This window comes from Microtus pennsylvanicus, chromosome 5 (genome assembly GCF_037038515.1).
Source record: "Microtus pennsylvanicus isolate mMicPen1 chromosome 5, mMicPen1.hap1, whole genome shotgun sequence".
Classification (NCBI taxonomy): domain Eukaryota; kingdom Metazoa; phylum Chordata; class Mammalia; order Rodentia; family Cricetidae; genus Microtus; species Microtus pennsylvanicus.
In genome coordinates, this window is record NC_134583.1 from 61,065,427 (window position 1) to 61,087,407 (window position 21,981).

A 21,981-nucleotide genomic window follows, 5' to 3' on the forward strand; every position below is an offset into this window, starting at 1 on the left:
AGGGCTTGACCAGTTGGAATTGGATAACCTTTCAGGGAGCTTATCTCTAGAGAAGACTGATTCTGCTTCTCCCAGATTTCCCCCATCCAGGCTAGCATGTCAGCTGGTGTTGTCCATATGCAGATACTGTTTAGGCAAGTGTATTGTTGAGAGTTCATAGTTAGAGCTTTTCGATCATGCTTAGAAGATACTGTCTTACAACAGGCATCCCGGTGTTTTGTTCTTACAGGTTTTCTGTTTCCTCTCCTGAACCTTGGGTATAAGGGTTGAGATGGAAATGTATGAACTGGGGCCGGGACTCCACAGTCAATTTTTCTCTGCTTTCTGACTGGTTGTGGATTTGTGTAATAGCCTTCACCTGCTATAGAAGCAGCTGCACTAACCTGGGGTTAGGAGGGTAAGTGTTTAGTCTGCAGTTAGAAAGTATACTAGTTTAGGAAAGTGGCAGTAATAGGTCCTCTTCTAGGATTCATGACCGCACTAGCCGTGGGCAAGTGGCTAGGTTTGTGGCCCCAGAGGTGAATTCTCTCCTACTTGAATGGGCCCTAAGTCCAGTTTAGACATCTGTTGATTACCCTCAGAATAAAAATGCCACTATTACACCAATAGAGATATCTTACCAGCTGTAAAATCTGGGAACCATAATAGTGATGAACCTGGAAAAAGTTAATTCTAAGCTGCATATTTTAGTAGTGTTAGGATTTATAGTATACATATCATAGTTGCTTACTACAATTTACTTTCTATAATAGTATACCTTTTCATGTGTAAGAACCTTAAAACCATATACTTACATTTCATTCCTCCCAACCATAGCGCTATTGTTGTCATCACATCTTTCTTCTATATACATTTAGAATCTAGTCTATATTGTTACTAATTTTGCTTTGGCTATAGATTATTTGAAGAGATTTTAGGGAGTGGAACAATGGTTCCATGTATAAGTAGACTTGCTGCTTTTACAGAGGACCTTGTTTTAGTTCCAAACATCCACATGGCGTTCACAGCACCTATAACTCTAGTTCCAGAGGATCTGACACCCTCTTCTGGCCTCCACCAGCACTAGAAATAATGTGGTACACATACATACATGTAGGTAAGCATTCATTCAAATAAAAAATAAAAATACTACATTTTAGTAAGAAGACATGATAGGTATATTTACCACATGATTATCACATCTAGTGGTATTTATTCCTTTATATAAATCCAAATTTTAATCTGAGCAGTAAAGAGTCTGTAGATACTAAATTCTTAGCATCTTTTGTTTACTTGGTAATTTTTTTTTTTAGCTTTCAAATTTGGAAGATATTTTGGTTGACATTTGTTTTCAACTCTGGTATTTTAAAGGTCTTGTTACACATCTTTTAGATTCCATGAGATTTTCTACCTTAGTGCCCTAGTTTTCTTTCTGTTGCTGTGATAAATACCATGACCCAAAACAACTTAGGGAGCAAAGGATTTATTTGATCTTATACTTCTGTGTCACAGTCCATCACTATGGTAAATCAGGGAACCTGGAGGCAGGAACTAAAGCAGAGGCCATGTAGGAGCACTGTTTACTGGTTTGCTCCTCATGGCTTCCTCAACTTGACTACTGCCCAAGAATGGCAATGCTCACAGGGCCTAGGCTCTCCAACACCCATCACCTCTTTCTAGATGATTCCAGCTTGTGCTAGGTTGACAAAAACAAAACAAGCAAAAATACAACCCACACTTAGATTATCATTTTTATAAAATTAGGTAAAAAGTACTACTACTTCCAGTTTTATCTTTCATTACTCCCATTAAGATTCTGAGGGTTCCATAGATCACTGTTGTTAATTTTCTAGCAGTTTCTTTCTTCCCCTTTTAGCTGTTTTTCATTGCTGATGTCTTCAGGCTCCATCATAACTTTTGTTGTATTTAATGTGATAATAATCACATCCAGTATACTTCTATTTCAGACACTGTAACTTTAATCTTAAAAATTAAATTTGCTCTCTTGTATCTCCCATGCCTCTAATAAAAGACTCAGACTTTTCTCTCAATTCTTTCTTCTGGAATATAGTTACAAGAACTATTTTAACATCCTTACATATTTGATCATCTATGTAACTTTCAGATTAGTTTTCAGTGATCTGTATCCTTGTGAATTATGTTTTCATGCTTCTTTGCATGTCTGAGACAGTACATTTTACTTTATTGGTATCATGTAGTTTTATGTCCTTGTAAATATTTGTGAGCTTTGTTTGGAAGATGGTAGTTTTATGGAAACACTGTTCCTTGTGGCTCTTGCATTTAACATTTTTAAGTAGAACCATGACAGTTTTTATCCCACTACTGTTGTAAAAGAAAACTTTGTGCTTAATGCTACAAGGGTCATGAGATCTTGTGCTCTGGTTTGGATAATCCTGTGTAAGATTTTGGAAATGTCCCTTGCAATCCTTTTGGATTTTTTTTCCTTCTGGGCCTTACATAGTTTACTTACATAGATACAATTATGAATATTTGAGGGTTAAATTTTTTTGCAGGTCTCTGGTGTTCTATGTGTAGCTCTTTACTCAGTGATATTCAAGCCAGCAGATTTCCCTATTTCTCTGTAGCCTGGAAATGTTCTCTAGGTGGCAAGCTGGAGAGATTATAGTGTTCATGTGTTCATGAGATTATTATCCTTCCTTTTCTAATTTCCTGAGAATTACCCCCCCACACACACACGCTTTTTCTGATCACCCCCCCACCTGACATAGACCTTAAGGGTTTTGTGAGCATCATCTATATGTGCGTGTACATGGTTGCAGGTATGTGCATGCATGCGTGTGTACATGCATGTGAGGTTAGAAAACAACTTCAGGTGTCACCCCTTAGGTGCTTACTACCTTTTGTATGACAGTCTCTTTCATTTCAGAGTCCATAAGAACTTTGCCAAGAAGACTAGACTAGTTGGCTGGAGAGCTTCCAAGTTTCTGCCTGTCTTTGCCTCCAATCTCACCGTCACTGAGATTCTTTTCAAGCATAAGCCATTGCCACTAGTATTTTATGTGGATTCTTGGTATTGAACTTGGGTTTTTATTTTTTTTTATTTTTATTTTTTTTGTTTTTCGAGACAGGGTTTCTCTGTGGCTTTGGAGCCTGTCCTGGCACTAGCTCTTGTAGACCAGGCTGGTCTCGAACTCACAGAGATCTGCCTGCCTCTGCCTCCCAAGTGCTGGGATTAAAGGCGTGCGCCACCACCGCCCGGCATGAACTTGGGTTTTTATACTTGCTAGGAAAGTGATTTACCAACTGAGCCCTCATTATTCCCCCACCCCAGGGAGTCACATGACTTTTTAAAAAAATTGTTTTTATTGAGCTACATGTTTGTTTTTTTTTCCTGTTCTCCTCCCTTTCTCTCTTCTCCCCTCCTACCTTCTTCCATGGTCCCGATGCTCCCAGTTTACTCAAGAGATCTTGTCTTTTTCTACTTTCCATGTACATTAGATCTATGTATGTCTCTCTTAGGGTCCTCTTTGTTGTCTGGGTTCTCTGGGATTGTGAATTGTAAGCTGGTTTTCTTTGCTTTATGTCTAAAAACCATTTATGAGTGAGTACATATGATATTTGTCTTTCTGGATTTGGTCTTAATATGATGTTTTCTATATCCATCCATTTGTCTGCAAATTTCAAGATGTTATTTTTTTAATATTTATTTATTTATTATGTATACAATATTCTGTCTGCCTGTATGCCTGCAGGCCAGAGGGCACCAGACCCCATTACAGATGGTTGTGAGCCACCATGTGGTTGCTGGGAATTGAACTCAGGGCCTTTGGAAGAGCAGGCAATGCTCTTAACCTCTGAGCCATCTCTCCAGCCCTCAAGATGTTATTTTTTTTTCCTGCTGTTTAATAAGTACTCCATTGTATAAATGTACCATATTTTCCTTATCCATTCTTCGGTCGAGGGGCATTTAGGTTGTTTTCAGGTTCTGACTATGACAAACAAAGCTGCTATGAACATAGTTGAGCACATGTCCTTGTAGTATGATTGAGCATCCTGTAGGTATATACCCAAAAGTGATATTGCTGGGTATTGAAGTAGGTTGTTTCTAATTTTCTGAGAAATCACCACACTGACATCCAAAGGGACTGTACCAGCTTGTACTCTCACCAGCAATGCAGGAGTGTTCCTTTTTCCCCACAACCTCTCCAGCATAAGTTGTCATCGGTGTTTTTGATCTTGGTCATTCTTACAGGTGTAAGATGGAATCTCAGAGTTGTTTTGATTTGTATTTCTCTGATGACTAAGGATGTTGAACATTTCCTTAAGTGTCTTTCAGCCATTTTAGATTCCTCTGTTGAGAGTTCTCTGTTTAGGTCTATACCCCATTTTTTTTTAAATTGGTTTATTTGTTCTTTTGATGACCAACTTCTTGAGTTCTTTGTATATTTTGGAGTTCAGACCTCTGTCCAATGTGGGGTTGGTGAAGATCTTTTCCCATTCTGTAGGCTGCCGTTTTGTCTTGTTGACCATGTCCCTTGCTTTTCAGAAGCTTTTCAGTTTCAGGAGGTCCCATTTATTAATTGTTTCTCTCAGTGTCTGTGCTACTGGGGTTATATTTAGGAAGTGGTCTCCTGTGCCAATGTGTTCAAGTGTAATTCCCACTTTCTCTTCTATGAGGTTCAGTGTGGTTGGTTTTACCTCATTATTTTTTTTAATGAACTTTGATTTTTAGGGAAATTTTAGTCCATGGCAAAATTGCATGGAAAGTGTATTTTCTATTTATCTTTTACCTCAACATGTGCAACCTCTGCCACTAGATTTTGTTGTCATCAGTGTATCTACACTGACACATCCTAGTCACCCAGAAGTCCATCTTTTACATTAGGGCTCACTTTTGGTGTTGTATATCCTATACATTTTGACAATGCTTGTTGACATATATGTCCCCCTATATATAGTTTCACTACCCTAAATATCTTAGGATAAGTGTGCTTTCTAATTCATTCTCCCTCTCTCCCTAGAAACCACTGATCTTTTCATTGGCTCAATAGTTTTGCTTTTTCCAGAGTATCACATAGTTGTAATCATATATTAAGAAACCTTTTAGATTGCTTTATTTTATTTAGAAATGTATATATTTCTTCCATCTCTTTTTGATGCTTTTAATGTTTTCTGTTTTTAGTGTCTGAGTAATTCACCCACTGATAGATATAGCTTGATTATTTATAAGTTTTAACACTTACAAAGCTGCTCTAAATATCTATGTGCAGCTTTTGGATGGACATAAGCATTTAGATACTACATTTAGACAGTTGTATTTGTTTAATAGTGTCTCATAAGTTTCTTTTTTTTTTTTTTTTTTTGGTTTTTCAAGACAGGGTTTCTCTGTGGTTTTGGAGCCTGTCCTGGAACTAGCTCTTGTAGACCAGGTTGGTCTCGAACTCACAGAGATCTGCCTGCCTCTGCCTCCCGAGTGCTGGGATTAAAGGCGTGCGCCACCACCACCCGGCTCATAAGTTTCTTGATAATGTCACATAAATCCCCTAACTTCACCTCAACTGTTCTTTATTATCTTTTGACCTCGAACTCATTGTACATGACCTGATGCTTTCATCTGCCTGATTAAATCATTCCTGTGTGATTTTGCAGTGCTATTTTTTAAAATTTTCCAATCCAGAATATTGTTTTTTATCATTTCTTTGTTAGTATTCTCATTTGCTAATATATCATTTTCTTGATTTAGTAATCCATGTTCAAGCATCTTTATGACAATTCTTTTATCCCCTTAAGCATTTTTAGATATTTAATTAGCCTTATGAGTCTGCAGTTTTCATATCCATGGAGTCAACCAACCATGAATCGGAAATAATAAGGAAAAGAATGGCTGAACACATGCAGACTTTTTTCTTTTTTAATGTTCATTAGCAGTGCAGTAGAAAAGCTATTTACATAGCATGATATTCTTTTCAATGATATAAGTAATCTAGAGATAGTGACTCAGTATACAAGAGAGTGTATACAGATCTAGAGTGCAAACAGTTTGCCACTTGTTGTTAGAGATCTGGAGCCTACCATAGTGGTGTAATCTCAATATTCAGAAGACAGTCATTCACAGGTCTTCATACAGCTATACTTTTCTAGATTCAGTTTATGGAATTATATTGTCTTTTTAGGCTAAGTTTCCCTGTATCTTTGTATGCTTTGTGATTTTGTTACTAAGACTTAGACATTTAAAAATAATAAACAGTTCTGGTCTGAGGAGCTGACTCAACAGATAGAGCACTTGGCCTACAAATATAAGTGCCAGCATTTAGACTCTAAGAACATTATATTATAGTTTTGTTCTGTTGTTATGATAAAACACTGCCCAAAAGTAACCTAGGGAAGGAACAGATTATTTCAGCTTACAGATTATATCATTGAGGGAAGTCAAGGCAGGCACTTGAAGTAGAAACCCTGGAGGAATGCTTCTTGCTGGTGTTCTCCAACTGATGTTTAGCCTTCTTATATATCCTAGGACTACCAGCCCAAGGAATGGTGTCATCCAAGTGTGCGGGGCTCTCCTACATAAATTAACAAGACAGTTCCTCAGACATGTCCATAGAGGAGGTTTTCCTCTCATGACCTTAGGTTATGTCAAATTGAAGACTAAAGATGACAGGAACACCCTCTAAAAGCCAGGTGGACCTAGTAGGGGATGGGGAGAGAGAGGCAGATATAAAGATGCCTGGATCATGCTGGGTTGCCAGAGTCGCTGAAACTGAGAGCCCCAGGTTCAGTGAAATACCTTGCATCAAAGTGACTGAGGACAACACCCTAATATCAACCTCATGCATCCACACCAATATGCACACATGCGTACATGCACCTGCACACATATGTACCATAACATGAAAGCATGTATACACTATACATACATAAAGAGAGAGAGAAAAATAACCAGTTCTGATTTTATGAACTGTTTTATGCAGCATCCAAGATTTGTGTTATCTGCAATTTTGCGTTTTTAACTGTCTCAAATTTTCTTGGCAGTTTGTTGCTGTCTATTTTTTACAGCACAGAGTCTCTTCTACCTCATGGCATCTTCCTTTGGAACTGCATCTCTAACATGCCATTGTAGTCAGTTTGTAATGATTTCTCAGCAAGTCCTGTACTCCTGTCAGCTCTTCAAATCAGATGAGAAGAAGCCAGTTTCTCAGGCAGCACCCAGACTTTCCAGAATATTGGGTACATAGGTTTGCATTCCAAGAGAGAATCTCTGGAATGGGAAGTTATCCTCCCATGAAGTCTGTGTTGATTCAGAGGGAGAAAGAGATGGGAACACAAAGTATTGCAGTGCCATTGCCATTCACTAGAATGTCTTACCTCCCAAGAACTGGGAGTTAGAGGCATATACCCATCATTCTCATCTTTCCAATACTTGGAGCTTAGGGGGTTGTTTGTTTGTTTGAGACTAATTTATGGTGTCAGGGAGAGGAGAGGAACTTATAATCTTGTTAGGAAAGGTTGGCATTTGCCACCTCTCTCAGCAAGATCTGTAATTTACCTTTTTATTTTCTTTTTGCCACATCTAACAAGGGTACCATCTTTTTTTCTATATATTTCATGCTGCTTTCTGGCTGCCAGGCTTTTAGCCATATCAAAGTTGTGACATTTGCATTTAGTTGGACTTCTTTCTAGGGGTGCTTCTGTTTTCTACTTCCTCTAATTCTTTCAGGCACATTGATTCTCCTCCTCACTACCTACTACCCCTATCGCCAATGACTCTCTTAAGCCTCCTTTGTTTTCTTTATTCACTGATTTGCAACAATGTGCAATGATGAGGGCCTCTGTTGGAATTTATTTTCTTACAAGTATCTTGAAGGTTTGTGGTAATCACTCTCTTAGTAATATTTAAAGTATGGGTCACATATGTTGTACATTACCTTTATGGCTTTTATGTGATACTAGAGGGTTAAACCCAAACTCTTGTATATGGTAAGACCTGTTCCACTCTGCTATATCCCAAGCCCTTTTTATTTTGATACAGGGTCTCACTAAGTTGTCCAGCCTGACTTTGAACTCAGTCCATAGCCTGGTCTTAAATTTGCTATCCTCAGCCTCTATGTGGTTGAGATCATAAGCCTGTGCCTCCAGGCCCTGTTGCAAGTTGCCTTTAGAAAGAAACCAAGTCCTTTTCACTGTGTAGCCCTGGCTGTCCTGGAACTTGCTATGTAGGACAGATTGTCCTCAAACTCACAAGAGATCCCTGTCTCTGATTTAATCTTGAATTGCCAGGATTAAAGACATGAGCCAGCTCCACCTGGCTTAATTGTTAGATTTTTAATTCATTGGGTTGGGGAAGTTCCCTCTGTCCTGGATTTTCTGAGTTTTGATATTGAAATTTTCCATAAGCTTTGTCTGCATAAGTGAGTACAATCATGCTAGTTAATATGACAGTACATGTTGACTTTCGAATATGGACCCAGCCTGATATCCTTGAATAAACTGCTTCTGTTGTGTAATTCTTTTCTAAGCATTGATAAACTATTTATGACACTGTCAAAAAGGAAAAGAAAGAAACCAAATCTTATATCCCTAGAAGGGTGCATTGTTCCTGAGGTTCTCCAGTTCCAGGTTGATGTGTGACATGAATGTAACAAGCTCCCTTTCCATCTCCCTGCTTCAGAAACTCATTGCATATGTTATTCTTGGACAGAGGACATAGTATATTAAACTGGAAAGGACGGGTACTATGCTGAGTCTTAGCCAAAAGGCCAAGAAGCAGTAATTTAGTGGCTTTTCTAGGAGACTGTGTGCTGTTACCATTCTCCTTTGGACCTGGAAGTCAGCTGTGTGCCTCTTTGGGGTATAAGTAAAAGGCAACTGTTTATATTACTGTGGCTTGTGGAGGGAGTTGAATGAGTACTGGGTTCCTAACTCATTCAGTCTGTTCTCTTCAGGTGCTTGAGGAAGCCAAAGTGGAAGTCCCTTTGTTTCCCTTCAGCATTGTGCAGTTCTCTTTTGAGCCCTTTTCACCCATCTTTGCTGACGAGGTGAAGCAAAGTGTAAGTAGATGGATTCTGCTGAACTGTTTGATAACGACAACCTTTCTTCATTAAGGAAAGTAATGCACACTTACTTAAATTCACATCTATTTCTCCAGATTATTTCAATATACATTAATATTTGAGAAACATGTTTTATAAAAATAGGAATCAGACTGAGTATCCTGTTTTACAACTTTGTTTTGTTTTGTGTGTGTGTTTTTTTAGTGTATGTATATGTGTACAGGTATGTGGGTGGGTGTGTGTGTATGCCCATGCATGCAGAGGCAGAACAAGGTCAGAGGGCATCATTAAATATCTTCTTTTTTTATTAAAAAAATTATTTACTTATTATGTATACAATATTCTGTCTGCAGACCAGAAGAGGGCACCAGACCTCATTACAGATGGTTGGGAGCCACCATGTGGTTGCCAGGAATTGAACTCAGGACCTTTGGAAGAGCAGGCAATGCTCTTAACCACTGAGCCATCTCTCCAGCCCTAAATATCTTCTTTTATCACATCTATTTATTTATTTATTTATTTATTTATTTATTTATTTATTTATTTATTTATTTGAGGCGCAGTATGTCCCTGAGTCCAGAGCTCACTGATTTAGCCACCCTGTCTTTACTGCTAGCACTGAGGTTAGAGGCATGGCCACTTGCATTCATGTTTTCCTGTGGGTGCTGGGGTCTGAACTCGGGTCCTCAAGCAAGCACTTTATCCATCAAGCCATTGCCCCGGCCCCTTGTTGCAACTTTATTTTAATTTTAAATGTATCTTCTATGTCAGACATAGTTTATTGTTCTTATTTCTAAGATATGCAAGTATTCCACTGAGTGGTAAACCTATTATTGAGAGCACTTGTGTTTTCAATTTTTTCCTTCTATAAATAATGGACATCCTTGAATACAGACTCTTCGTTTTATTTTGTTTTTTATTTTTTGAGATAGGGTTTTTATGTAGCCCTAGCTGTCCTCGAATTCTCTGGAGACCAGGCTGGACTCAAACTCACAGAGATCCCTCTGCCTCTGCCTCCCAGAGGTCTGGGATTAAAGGCATGCACCTTACCTCAATGATAATTTTTTAAAGGATTTATTCATTTTATTTTTTGTGTGTGAATATTTTGTCTGCATTTATATGTGTGTGTACCATATGCATGCTTGATGGTCTTGGAGGTCAGAATGGGGCATAAGGAGTTACAGATGGTTATAAATGACCATGTGGATGGTGGGGATCAAATGCTCTTCTGCAATAGCAACAAGTACTTTTACCCACCGAGCCATCTTCCCAGCCCTATAACAACTCTGGACTTCAGACACCTGAAAAGGTAAGCCAAGCTTTGACTTATGGTTTCAGTTCATTTTCACATCCACTGCTTCATTCTGTTGTTTTTCCTATAGATGAAGACCAAATGGACAGAGATGTCAACTGTCTATGCTGGTCCATTTGTCAAAAATTGTAACATTGGGCCTCTGAAGAAGATGTTTAAGAGCATGGGCCCAGTCCAGTCAGTAACTCTTGTTCTCGAAACATTTAGGGTAAGCTGAGAATATCAGGTTTTGACTTTCTTAGAAAAATCAGATGATGGTGAGGGCTGTGTGGCTAACCAATAACAAATTAGTAAAATGAGCTTGATTTGCTCCAGCTCTGTCTGATGGGGACAGTAGCTGGCCCATATATAATCATTATTTCTGGATCTTATGTTCTTGTGTACTTAACAATTTTTATTTTGTTTTGCTTAAAGAGAAATATACCATGTAGGCTAGACAAAAATATGCTAAAGACAGGGTAGTAACACAACGTTTTTAATCTCAGAACTCAGAAGCAGAGGCAGGAGGATCTCTGTGAGTTTAAGGCCAGTGTGGTCTCCATAGTTTCAGAACAGCCTGTCTCAAAAAACCAAAAACAACAAAATCCCTGCTAGTTGAATGTAACCTTTTGTGCTGACCTCACCTTTGAATGATAAAAATATTCTTTAAAAAAGAATAGTTGGGGGTGTGTATGTGGAGGGATGGCTCCATGGTTAAGAGTATGTACTTTTCTAGAGGACCTAAGTTCAACTCCCAGCACCCACATCAGGCAGCGCACAACCAGCCCCAGGGGAATCAGATATCCCTGCCTCTGGGCATATGGACATAACCACACACAGAGACATACACACATATGCATAACTAGAAAGAATAAATTTTCAAAATAATTTAAAAAATATAAAAATGATGATAACTCTATTTTTTTTAAACAAAATAGTGAAGCCACCTAGTAAGATGGTTCAGCAGATAAAGGCACTTGCTGCCAATTTGATGACATGAATTAATTTCTGGGACTCACAATGGTAGAGAAAAGAAGCAGTTTCCACAAAGTATCCACTGATTTCTACATGCCAGCCATGACACATATGCGCACAAACACACACACACAAACTAAATAAATAAACATAAGTTAAAAATTACAAAAGAACTGTAACTTCCCTGTCTTAGGAAGTTGTATAGGCTTTAACTACACAGTCAGCCAATAGCTAGCATACACTAAAGGATAATTGATTTATAAAGGGTTTTAAGAGTGAGCTGGGTGGGGGTGGCACACACCTTTAATCCCAGCACTCGGGAGGCAGAGGCAGGTGGATCTCTATGAGTTTGAGGCCATTCCAGTCTACAAGAGCTAGTTCCAGGGCAGGCTTCAAAGCTATAGAGAAACCCTGTCTCGAAAAACCAGAAGGAAAAAAAGGTGTAACTAGGGATTAAACCTAGAGTCTTAGGCATGTTAGAAAAAGACTTTACCATTGAGCTACATTCCTAACCCTTTTTGTTTTAGTATTAGAGAGGATCTTATTGTGTATCCTGTATTGCTGTAAGATATGCAATCCTCCTGACTCATCTTCTGAGTAGACAGGATTACAGGTGTATGCCACCATGTACTATACTCAGCTTTGATTTTCTGTTTTTGTAAGGGGCATAGGACAGTGTAAGAGTTCTGCCTGTCTACTTTTCTTTTTTAATTCTCTAGTCTCTTGAAGTAAATTTCATGTATTGGGTTTTTATTTATATAAATGATCTTAATGATTTTGAAACTATTTCAACAAAAGAAAAATATTTTTAGTTATTTAAATACTTATATATCACGTTAAAATGTATATAATTCAAAGGACTTAAGTAAATATCCATCTTTATAGTCATTATATTATATCATAAGTAGATAAATGACTAATGTTTTCATGTGAAACAACAGCATAGCATGAAAGGAGATACGACAAGAATTAAAACTAGAAACAGCATAATAATATCTATAGGAGCTGGGTATGGTGGTACATGGAGGCAGAGGCAGCACAGCTACTGCACAGTCAAGAGCACCCTGATCTAGTTCCAGGTCAGTTAGGCCTCCATGGTGAGACTCCTTCTCCAAGTAGAAAGGGTTAACTATAGATATTATGTAGTGAGTAGTATGATGGAGGCCTCTATAAGGAGGACTAAATTAGCTGAAGAAAGGAGTAGGAGAATATGTCAGTATTTTGTTTTCTACCTTTAGAATGTAGAACTGGGGCAATTCATAACCTGGTACAATAATAATTATGAAAATGAAGTAAAAACATAAGGACTACCAAAGTTCATTCCTACAGCTAAAAATTTAGATATTGATTATCTCTGAGAATAGATAATCTCAGAATTGGGAAGTTTGTTGCAAGATTATAACCACTTATGTCTTCTTGCTTTTTTGTTGATTTTTGTTTCTGTATAATATACATAATATAGAATTTACCTTTCTAACCCTTAAGTTCACAGTAAGTTTACTGATAGAATACACTGTCATGATCATGATGGTCCTTCTCTATAACTGTTCATCATTCTGAACTGGAACACCCTATAATTTTAAGTTTCAGTCTCCTAATAGGTATGTGGCTTGTAGGATTTTTTCCTATTTTGTGGACTGCCTTTTACAATTTGGTAGTCTTGATGTCTAAAAATTTTGTAATTTTGAGGAAACCTAGTTTGTCTTTTTTTCCCCCTTTTTATTTGTCTTTGGTGCCATTTTCAAAAATTTGTTCAAAACAATGTTCTAAAACTTTTCTGTAGGAGGACTTTTCTCCATGCTGCTCTGCAGCTCAGCTGACTTCGGGGATTTGGCTGCTTTGAGTCTTAAGATGTGGCCTAGCCAGTGGAAGAACTTGGCTTTCCCAGGGAACTGGAAAGTTGTCTAAAAACCAAGCTAGCTGACATCTGGGAGTCTCTGCTTGTGACATACATGAGTGACCTTAGTGCTTTGTAGCAAATATGAAGAGCAAGTTAGGTAGTGATGAATTGCTTAGTTTTTCTTACATTACCATCACAATGGGCTTTGGTTGTAAATGGAAAAATGGAAGTTACTGACTGAAAACCAATTCTTGAACTTTGGTGATTTTACTTAAAGCTGACTGACAGTCAGCTGTCTGGCCTAGCACATTAAAAAGCATCTATTGTGGTGTTTGGGTCCCTTTCTCAGTCCCTCCTTCTAGCAGTTTGAGTTGGAAGTAACAATGGTGAAAACCTTGGTCTTTCTGCAGCCTTACTTCTGTGTACAGTATGAAGTCTTGGAAGCTGCTCAGCTGGCTATAGAGACCATGAATGGCATTCTGGTAGAAGGTTCTTACATCAAGGTGAGATGGCCAAAATTGAAAGTAGCCCCCTTCATCGAGGCAAGATTTACCACAGTCCGTATGTAGGAATATCCTGAAGATGCCCAGGCATGAGGCATTGTAATAAATGCCCTTAATCAAGACTTAATAACTTTCAGTTTCATAAAAATCAGCCTGGGCTAGACTACAGTTTTATTGTATTCCTTATCAAGTATCCTTGTCCCTCAGTGCTATTCTGGGTCTGCCCGTTCCTTAGCTTTCAAGGGGGTGAGATGGTGGTATTGTAAAGTTGTTTTTGTACAAGTAAACAAGATTTCAGTGGAGGCAGCAAGCAGGGAACTAGAGAATATAGATTGTTATGAAAATATGTATTTCTTAATTAAATCTACAATCATTTCTATGAAGCACTTACTGGCCTCCTAAATATTAGGAAGCTGCATATTGAGTTGCTGATATACAACGTGACAGAGGTTAGTTAAAATGGTGACTTTGTACCACTAACATCATCTTTCCTTGGTTAGGTGCACAGGCCTGTGACAGAATTCACTCTTGAGTGTGACACCCTTGTGCATGAGCTAGAGCAAGATTGTGAAAACCAAGGTACTATATATGTGACTGGATTTGGCAAAGCTTTTAAAGAACACCTGTTGGAGCACTCCAGCCTCTTTCCTGGCCTGGAAGCCATGATACTGCCTAAAGATGTTAAAAGCAGACAGCAAAAAAACTACTGTTTCTTGAGTAAGTAATACCATTAAATGTAGCCTGGAAGGATATTGGAGATGGCAGCAACATGAGGTCAAAGAAGGGGTTCACCAAAAAAGCTTTCCTGGAGTAGACCAGGGCGAAGCTTCTAATTCTACTCTATTCCTACACCTTAACCAGGCCTTAGTTTATCTGTTGATCTGTTTTCTTGGCTCTCGTAACAAATGTTGGGATTTTTCCTACTTTCAGAGTTCAAATCCCGTGACAGTGCCCAGGTAGCCCTTGAAATTCTCAAAGGCAAGGACTGGAAGTTGAAAGGCAGACATGCCCTAACCCCCATGCACCTTCTGACATGGCTCAAGGACATACATCCTGAACCAGCAATGCCTTCAGGACTTCAGCTAGTGCCACCTCTCTTGGAGAAGCATGTCTTCCAGGTAATGAGTGTGTCTTGGGGTCAGCAGGGAAGGTAGCTGCTGGGGTCTCTGGTTCTGGACCCTGGCCTTCTGCTTCTGGAGCAATCAGGAAAGACTTGCTCATTGGCACTGCATCCTTCAAGCTTTTTGTTGGTTTGTTTTTCCTGCCCTGGCTCCCATCTTATATCACTCCTCCAGCTTCCTCTAGCCCTGGCCATATTTGTTCTTCTCTCAGATATCAAATACTTTTGCCTCTTTGATAACCACTAAAAATCTCATTCTTATTCTTCAGGTTGGTTCTGCAAGGAACTTTGAGGGATCAGGGTGGGAGGATGGAGGGCTGGATAAGTCTTAGGTGAATTAGTTCAGGGCTTCCCAAAGTGTGATATATACACAAGATAAATTTTGGCTGTCATAGGTAGAGACTTTTTTGTTTCCACTTTTGTAGCTTAGGACTTCCATTAAACTTACATCTGACCTGAGATTAGGCAAGACTAAGGCAGCAGTGGAAATGCATGAATAAAGAAGGTGCATGTATATGTGTAAGTGTGGAGATCGAAGGCTGCTTAAAGCTTAGAAACTTTGCTATAGTCTCAGACTTAGCAGATGAGGGATGGAGATTAGAGCTGGTCAGTGACTCATCCAAGGTCACAGATACCCTTAATGGCAAAGGCAGGTAGGGAACCTCATCAGTGATATGACTCCCTCGCTTAGGGCCCTTTTGGAAGACTCACTTGAGAGAACCAACAGAAGCTGCCCTCTGCCACAGAAGTTCTAAGTCACTTGAGGTCTGTAAGAGGGCTGCAGTTTCAGACAGGGATTTTTTCCAGAGCTTCCTGTGGCTTTAGAACTCAAGAAAGTGCTTTAACTCCAAAAGGTGAACAGGAGACTAAATGTTGATGCATGACTTTGGTCCTAGATTGCGGAGGAGAACCACCCAAGGATCGTTGCCTGGCGTTGCAACCGGAAGATTGAAAAGCTCTATCACTGCCTGAGCCCGGGCACCCTCTGCCTCATCTTGATGCCGGGAACCAACAAGTAAGGACCTGATACGTTGTCCTCGGAATTCTGACCCCTGGAATTCAGCTGTTTTAAGGGAAGACCTTTAGTTAAGTGATGCCCAGGCATGTAATGAGGATTTACATGAGTTCTTATCACAGTTCTAGAAGGTAGACATTATATTCCTATTTTACTTGTTACTTAAATTTATCGGTTCTTCTGATGCAGCTCATCCCACCTTAAAATCAGAGACTTAGGCCTAATAAATACTGAAACGGGTTGTATAGGTCTGGTTATAGCTCCTATTATATAAATTTTTTTAAAATGTTTATTTTTTACATACATTGGTGCTTTGCCATGAGTGTTGGGTCTCTTGGAAATAGAATTACAGACAGTTGTGAGCTGCCATGTGGTTGCTGGGAATTGAACCCGGGTCCTCTGGGAGAGCAGTCAGTGCTCTTAACCACTGAGCCATCTCCCCATATAAATTTTTAATAACTGGCCAACTTACACAGGCCTAAGCTGGTAAGGTGGTATACACCTATAATCCCAGCATTTGGAAGATTGAAGGAAGATAATGAGTTCAGAACTAGTCCTGGGGTACACTGTGAAAACATGTCTCAAAGCTAGTCCTGGGGTAACACTGTGAAAACATGTCTCAAAGCAAAATTCTCTTGTGAGGGATTTTCAGTAAATCAGTGATTTTTTTTCAAAACATAAAGTATGATAAATACTTTATTTAAAGAAAAATTAATGTTAAAATTAGTCCTAAAACATATAGTGTCATTTGTGGGGTATTTGCAGTGTGTGTAAAGGGCCTTTTTGGAGTAGTTAGAAAATTTTAGAACTGTTCTTCCTAAGTTTTTCTTTGTTATATTTATTATCTTTTGTGTGTGGTATGTATACATGTGTTCAGATCATCAGACTCACTGCAAATGCCTTTACCCATAGAGCCGTCTTGCCAGCTCAAACTGTATTGTTTCTTAAACATATCATAAAAACTGTTTTTTTATGTTAGTGTGTACCTGTAATCTTAGCACTTGGGAGGTGGAGGCAGAAGAATAAGGAGTTCAAGGCCAGCTCCAGCTACATAAGGAGTTAGGGCCACTGTGGGCTACATAAAGTCCTGTGTCAAAAGATTAAAAATATCTCAAGTTTCTGATATTCTAGGAGATGCTGTACTACAAATGATAGTTTAAATAATGTCTCTTTGGGCCCGAGAGATGGCTCAGCTGTTAAAGGCTAGGCTCACAACCAAAAATATAAGTAATGTCTCTTTAATTTGGGGGTTTTCTTGTATGATCTTGTTGAAGTTCTGGTCTGTGTCATTGGGATTCCTGTCCTTCATCTGTGTGTGATAATTTGACCTTGTTTGTTTGTTTGAGACAGGTTCTCTCTACGTAGCCCTGGCTGCTGGGATTAAAGGCATATGACACCACACATGGCTAGATTTTTGTCTCTTCAAGCTGTCCTACAGCTTCTTTTATTTATTTTTCATGTAGTTTTGTTAAGTTTTCAAATTATTTGCTAATGTGGTCCAATCCTTTTTATTTTTATGTGTATATACATGAATATACACATGTGTATATATATGCCACAGAGCTTGAGTGCATTTGAGGCCGGAGGAGGGCAGCAGATCCCCTGGATCTGTGGTTATAAGCAGTTGTAAGCTACCTGATGTGAGTACTGGGAACCGAAACTGAACATGGGTCTTCTGCAAGGAGTGCTCATAACTGCTGGAGCTCTCTTCATCCCTAATTCCTCTACTTTATCTTCAAGTCCTAATAATAATCTGTCTTCTTGATCCATTCTACTGGTAAGGCTTTCCTGAGTTTTCTAATTGGGTTATTGAGTTTTGCAATTTCATTATTTCTATCTCTTTACTGAATTCAGTTTTCAGGTCTTGAACTGTCTTGTCATTTCATTCAGTTACATATTTATTTTCTTGGATTTATTCTTATCCTCCTAAGTTCATTGAGTTGTTTTCTTTAAATTTTTGAATTCATTGATGATGTTTATGATTGTTTTTTTAAATTGCCCTAGGATTCATCTAGGTAGTTTTTAAATTTTTAAAAATTTTTATTTTATGTGCTTTGGTATTCTACCTGCACGTATGTCTGGGTGTGAGTGGAACCGGAACTTGAGTAATAGACAGCAGCAAGCTGTCATGTGGGTGCTGGGAACTGAACTCAGATCCTCTGGGACAACAGTCAGTGCTCCTAACCACTGAGCCATCTCTCCAGCCCTCTAGGTAGTTTTTATTGGAGAACATTTCTATAAGGCTGGTGAGTTTTGGAAGGGACATAATGTCTTGGCCTCTCAACATTTGTTTTGCAATATGACTTTGTCATGTAGACTTCCTTGGTTATATGTCTAATTCTAGGCTGCCTCTGTTGATTGGGAGTTTTGTTTTGATTTTTATTGTTGCTTGGTTGATTTCAGATCAGGTATCAATAATTAGTAGCTAATCCTTTAGATTCTCAGTGTTGATTTTGGATTGGATGAACATGCATGATGATTCCAGTTCAGTGGTAAGCAAGAAATGTGGATGATTCGAATGGATGGCTGTTCTGCAAGCTCGGCTAATTGGGTAAGCCAGGTTCTTGGACACTCACCAGGCTAAGCCAGAGTATAAGCTGTTTGCCTAAAGCTGGGCCTAAGTATTAAGAATATGACAGGCAGGTGAGAGGGTTCAGGATACTTACCAGACTTGGCCAGGACACAGAATGGCTAGGCAATGAGGTTGGTGATGGCACAAACAGGCAAGAGTCCTGGCAACTCAAAAACTGGGCCAGTGCACAGGATGTTTTATCTAGTCTAGTGTGGTAGGGGCAGGCAAGGGTCCAGGATACTCACTGGACTGGGTTGGCACATGGGAATCTGTCAGACCCTTAATAAGCAAGTTCTGTGACAAGCAAGTACATAGACTGGGTCAGGATTATTAGAGTCCTTAGAAGCACAAGCACAATGCCTCCGTTTAAGCAATTTACCAAGGTCACACAACTAGTAAGTGCAACCACTCTGCACTGAACCATAATGATCGGACTCTAGGGCTATTCAAAAAAAGACTTGCTAGACAGCAGGTTAACACTTTGTGTTTTGCTATTTTCTGCCTTTCTTGCATTAAAGAGCTCCTTTAGCTCTTTAAATCCAGTCCCATGAATATTCTTCCAAGGTGGCAGTGAACTACCAGGTATCAAATGACTTCTCAACTGTAAGCACTGTTCTAATGACAAGCATTGTTAATAAGTAACAAAGTTTTTCAGATGACACTACCCCAGTTTCTAAGGACTCTTAACCTGGCTATGTAGTGATAGAGCGGCGGGGCTGTTTCCCGCCACCCGGCTAGCTTTACCCGAAATAATTACGCGGAAACTGTATTCTTTTAAACACTGCTTGGCCCATTTCTATCTAGCCTTTTCTTGGCTAACTCTCGTACCTGGACTAGCCAATTTCTAATATTCTATGTAGCACAGCTAGGTGCACTTACCAGGGAGATTCTAGCCTACGTCCATCCTAGGTCAGCGCTTCATTGCCTCTGTCTGCCCAGGAGCCGGGAATATGGCGTCTCTCTGAGGCATCTGCCCCCGAGAGGAGAGCTGTCGAGTCTGAGCTCACTTCCTCTTCCTCCCAGCATTCTGTTCTGTTTACTCCACCCACCTATGTTTTAACCTATGAGGGCCAGCCAAGCAGTTTCTTTATTTTTTAACCAATGACCTTCCTCCATCACTGGCTATTACTTGCAAGTATGACTTAAACAAGTAATGTCTGAGCCTGTTTCTTTGCTTGGAAAATGGATTGAAGACATTTATCACTGAGCTGTTTTTAAGGGTTAGCGGACAGGTATTTTAAACTGCCCACACTTGGTATGTAGAAAGTGCCCAGTGAGTGGTGGTTATTACTGTGCTTCTTTAAGCCTTAGTGGCATAGTAACTTGCATGTTTTAGGGCTAAGAAAAAGTGAGGCTTATTGGAAATGTGTCATCTGTCTCTTAAACAGCAGAGCTAGGACTTGAATCAGGCTTCTTCACTGAGCCCACTCCAGCAGGCAGCTTTCCATAAACCTTCCTCTTGGTGTATTGTACACACCTGCTTAAAAACTTACTCTATCCTAGGAGCATAGAGCCATTCATTCAGCCATTTAGATAAAAACATGTCTTTGTTTTTTATTTATTGCAGCACTTTTGGATTACACCCTGGCCTAGGACTGATGAAAATAAAAGAGGAAGAGGAAAGTGACCCCCCGGGCCTGGGAGTGTGAATCTCCCCACACTTTCCAAGTATCCCTTCACATATAGAGAATGTGACTAGGCTATGGCCCCTTCAAGACGATGGCAAGTCTTTCCATCTAGCAGACACCTTTGTTAAAAAGTTGGGATACCAGCCAAAGTGCAAAATTTCAATAAATGCTTAAAACTCAAAACATTTCCTCCTCTTAAGGCATGGTGAGGGGGAAAATGAGTGTTTTGTGTCTGATTTTATTTATACAGGTACTGATTGATTGCTCTATCACTACCATTAAATGGTATTTACTGCAAAGACCAAGAGAAAAAATCCAGCCAGTCTGTCAAATTTCTGTAAGTAACTGGCTAAACTGTTGACTCTTTGGCATCTGCTATAAAGTTAAAGGCGGTGGTGGTGGTGGGGGAAGGGTGAACTAAACATCTGGCAAGAGAAGAGATAATGGAAGACTTATCTTTGTAGTTAGAACCCATTTCCATGTTTGGAAATACCTTTTGGGGGATACAGCTGCAGAATCACCCTTCACCAGTAGGTGTCCCCATCACACCAGAGCACCACTTAGAAACTGGAAACTTCAAAACTCGGGGAAAAAAAACACCTAAGTTTTAAGGTGACTAGTAACTCTGTTGGAAAGATGGGACACAGATCTACAATTACAAATCTGATATATACTAAGTGCTCCAGAGAAAGTGAACTAATCTTTCAGTCACAGCTAAAACCTTGCTTTCTACACTCAGATCCTACAATTCCACCAAAGAACTGAAGATACAAAAAAGTGTACAAAGTAGATGCCACAGGGTTATTACAAAAGAATGAGTCTGCTGTGCACATGTGCCCCTTCTAGTCCCAGCTTTTAAAATTATTGGATTGCTCAATGTAAGTTAAATAGTATTAATCTAGGCACAGAGATGCTAGTATCTCATAAGTATTATTTTGCTTTTTGAGACAGGGCCTCACTATGTCCTGGAACACTATGTAGAACCTGCTGTCCTTAAATTCACAGAGCTCCATCTGTCTCTGCCTTCTGGGATCAAAACCATTTGCTACTGCACCTGGCTCTCAGAATTGAGTTCATAGTCATACATGTACATGTGTGTATAGGGCTATAGAAGAGTATTATAGTTTTGATTCCTGCCGCGTAGGGGAATGTACAAAGCTATGCATAGGATTGGAACCAAGCCTGGAATGCTGTGTGCCAAGATGTTAACAGTATTTCTCTCTGATTAGTGGAACTGGCAAATCAAGTTTTACAAAATGCTTTGATGTAAGGCTCTATTCTAAAAAACAAAAAACCCAGGCAGGCTTGGTAGTGCACACATTCTGGAGGCAGAGGCAGGTGGATCTGAATTCGAAAGCGAGGTCAATTTATGTAGTGAGTCCCAGGTCACCAAAGGCTACAAACCCTGTTTCCTTAGGAAAGAATAATCCTGAAAATTTGGGGTTGGGCACTTAGGGCAGTGTTCAGTCCTTAAATGAAGCCTCTGTAAGATTGGGCTGTAAGTGGAACCAAGCACCAGAGTTTGATTTGAGATCAACACACTGCTTCCTGAAGTCTCTCTGTCAGGAGGAAATGTGTGTTGTGTCAACTTGAGCTTCCTTTCCAGCCAAGCTCTAAAGCTGTGGAGCTCAACTGATAGAAACCTTTTGAGGCTCCTGTCCTCAAAGGCAGTGCCTCTAGTGGACATGAAAAAACCTGGGTTACAACTTCAGCTCCTGCTGAGTATTTGGGTCATTCTGAATCCATTTCTACAGCTGTATAAAATGAGGAAATACTTACTTTTAAAAATTATTAGACTTCAAAGATCTAGCTTGTGGAAAATGTCAAGAATAGTAGACTGTGAACTATTTTCCTGAGATCCTATTTAAAATGGGGAAATCAGTACCTACCTTCATGGTTGTTAGGAAGATTAAATTAGCGAAAGTCCAGCATGAAGTGAGCTCAGTAAGTGGCAAGCATTAGGGGACTTTGCAAAGTGTTGCAAGAAGCTATTAAGACTTTCTGAACTCAGCAAGGCTATTTCCTT

The 21,981-nt window shown here is 39.4% G+C and overlaps 1 protein-coding gene and 1 non-coding gene across 2 annotated transcripts in view; one reads left to right on the forward strand and one right to left on the reverse strand.

Annotated features, from left to right (window-relative positions):
- Window positions 1-20,131, forward strand: part of Rexo5 (RNA exonuclease 5) — a 56,753-nt gene extending 36,622 nt beyond the window's left edge. Inside the window, exons 14-20 of the mRNA XM_075972043.1 lie at window positions 8,904-9,008; window positions 10,394-10,531; window positions 13,528-13,620; window positions 14,121-14,337; window positions 14,551-14,738; window positions 15,637-15,755; window positions 19,895-20,131. Coding sequence (XP_075828158.1) covers window positions 8,904-9,008; window positions 10,394-10,531; window positions 13,528-13,620; window positions 14,121-14,337; window positions 14,551-14,738; window positions 15,637-15,755; window positions 19,895-19,976 — 942 coding nt within the window. The 3' untranslated portion in view covers window positions 19,977-20,131. The remainder of the gene's footprint in view (window positions 1-8,903; window positions 9,009-10,393; window positions 10,532-13,527; window positions 13,621-14,120; window positions 14,338-14,550; window positions 14,739-15,636; window positions 15,756-19,894) is intronic.
- Window positions 8,542-8,729, reverse strand: LOC142851490 (U2 spliceosomal RNA). The gene has a single exon (XR_012910806.1). It is a non-coding gene; the product is annotated as a U2 spliceosomal RNA (small nuclear RNA).
- Window positions 20,132-21,981: the final 1,850 nt, after the last annotated feature.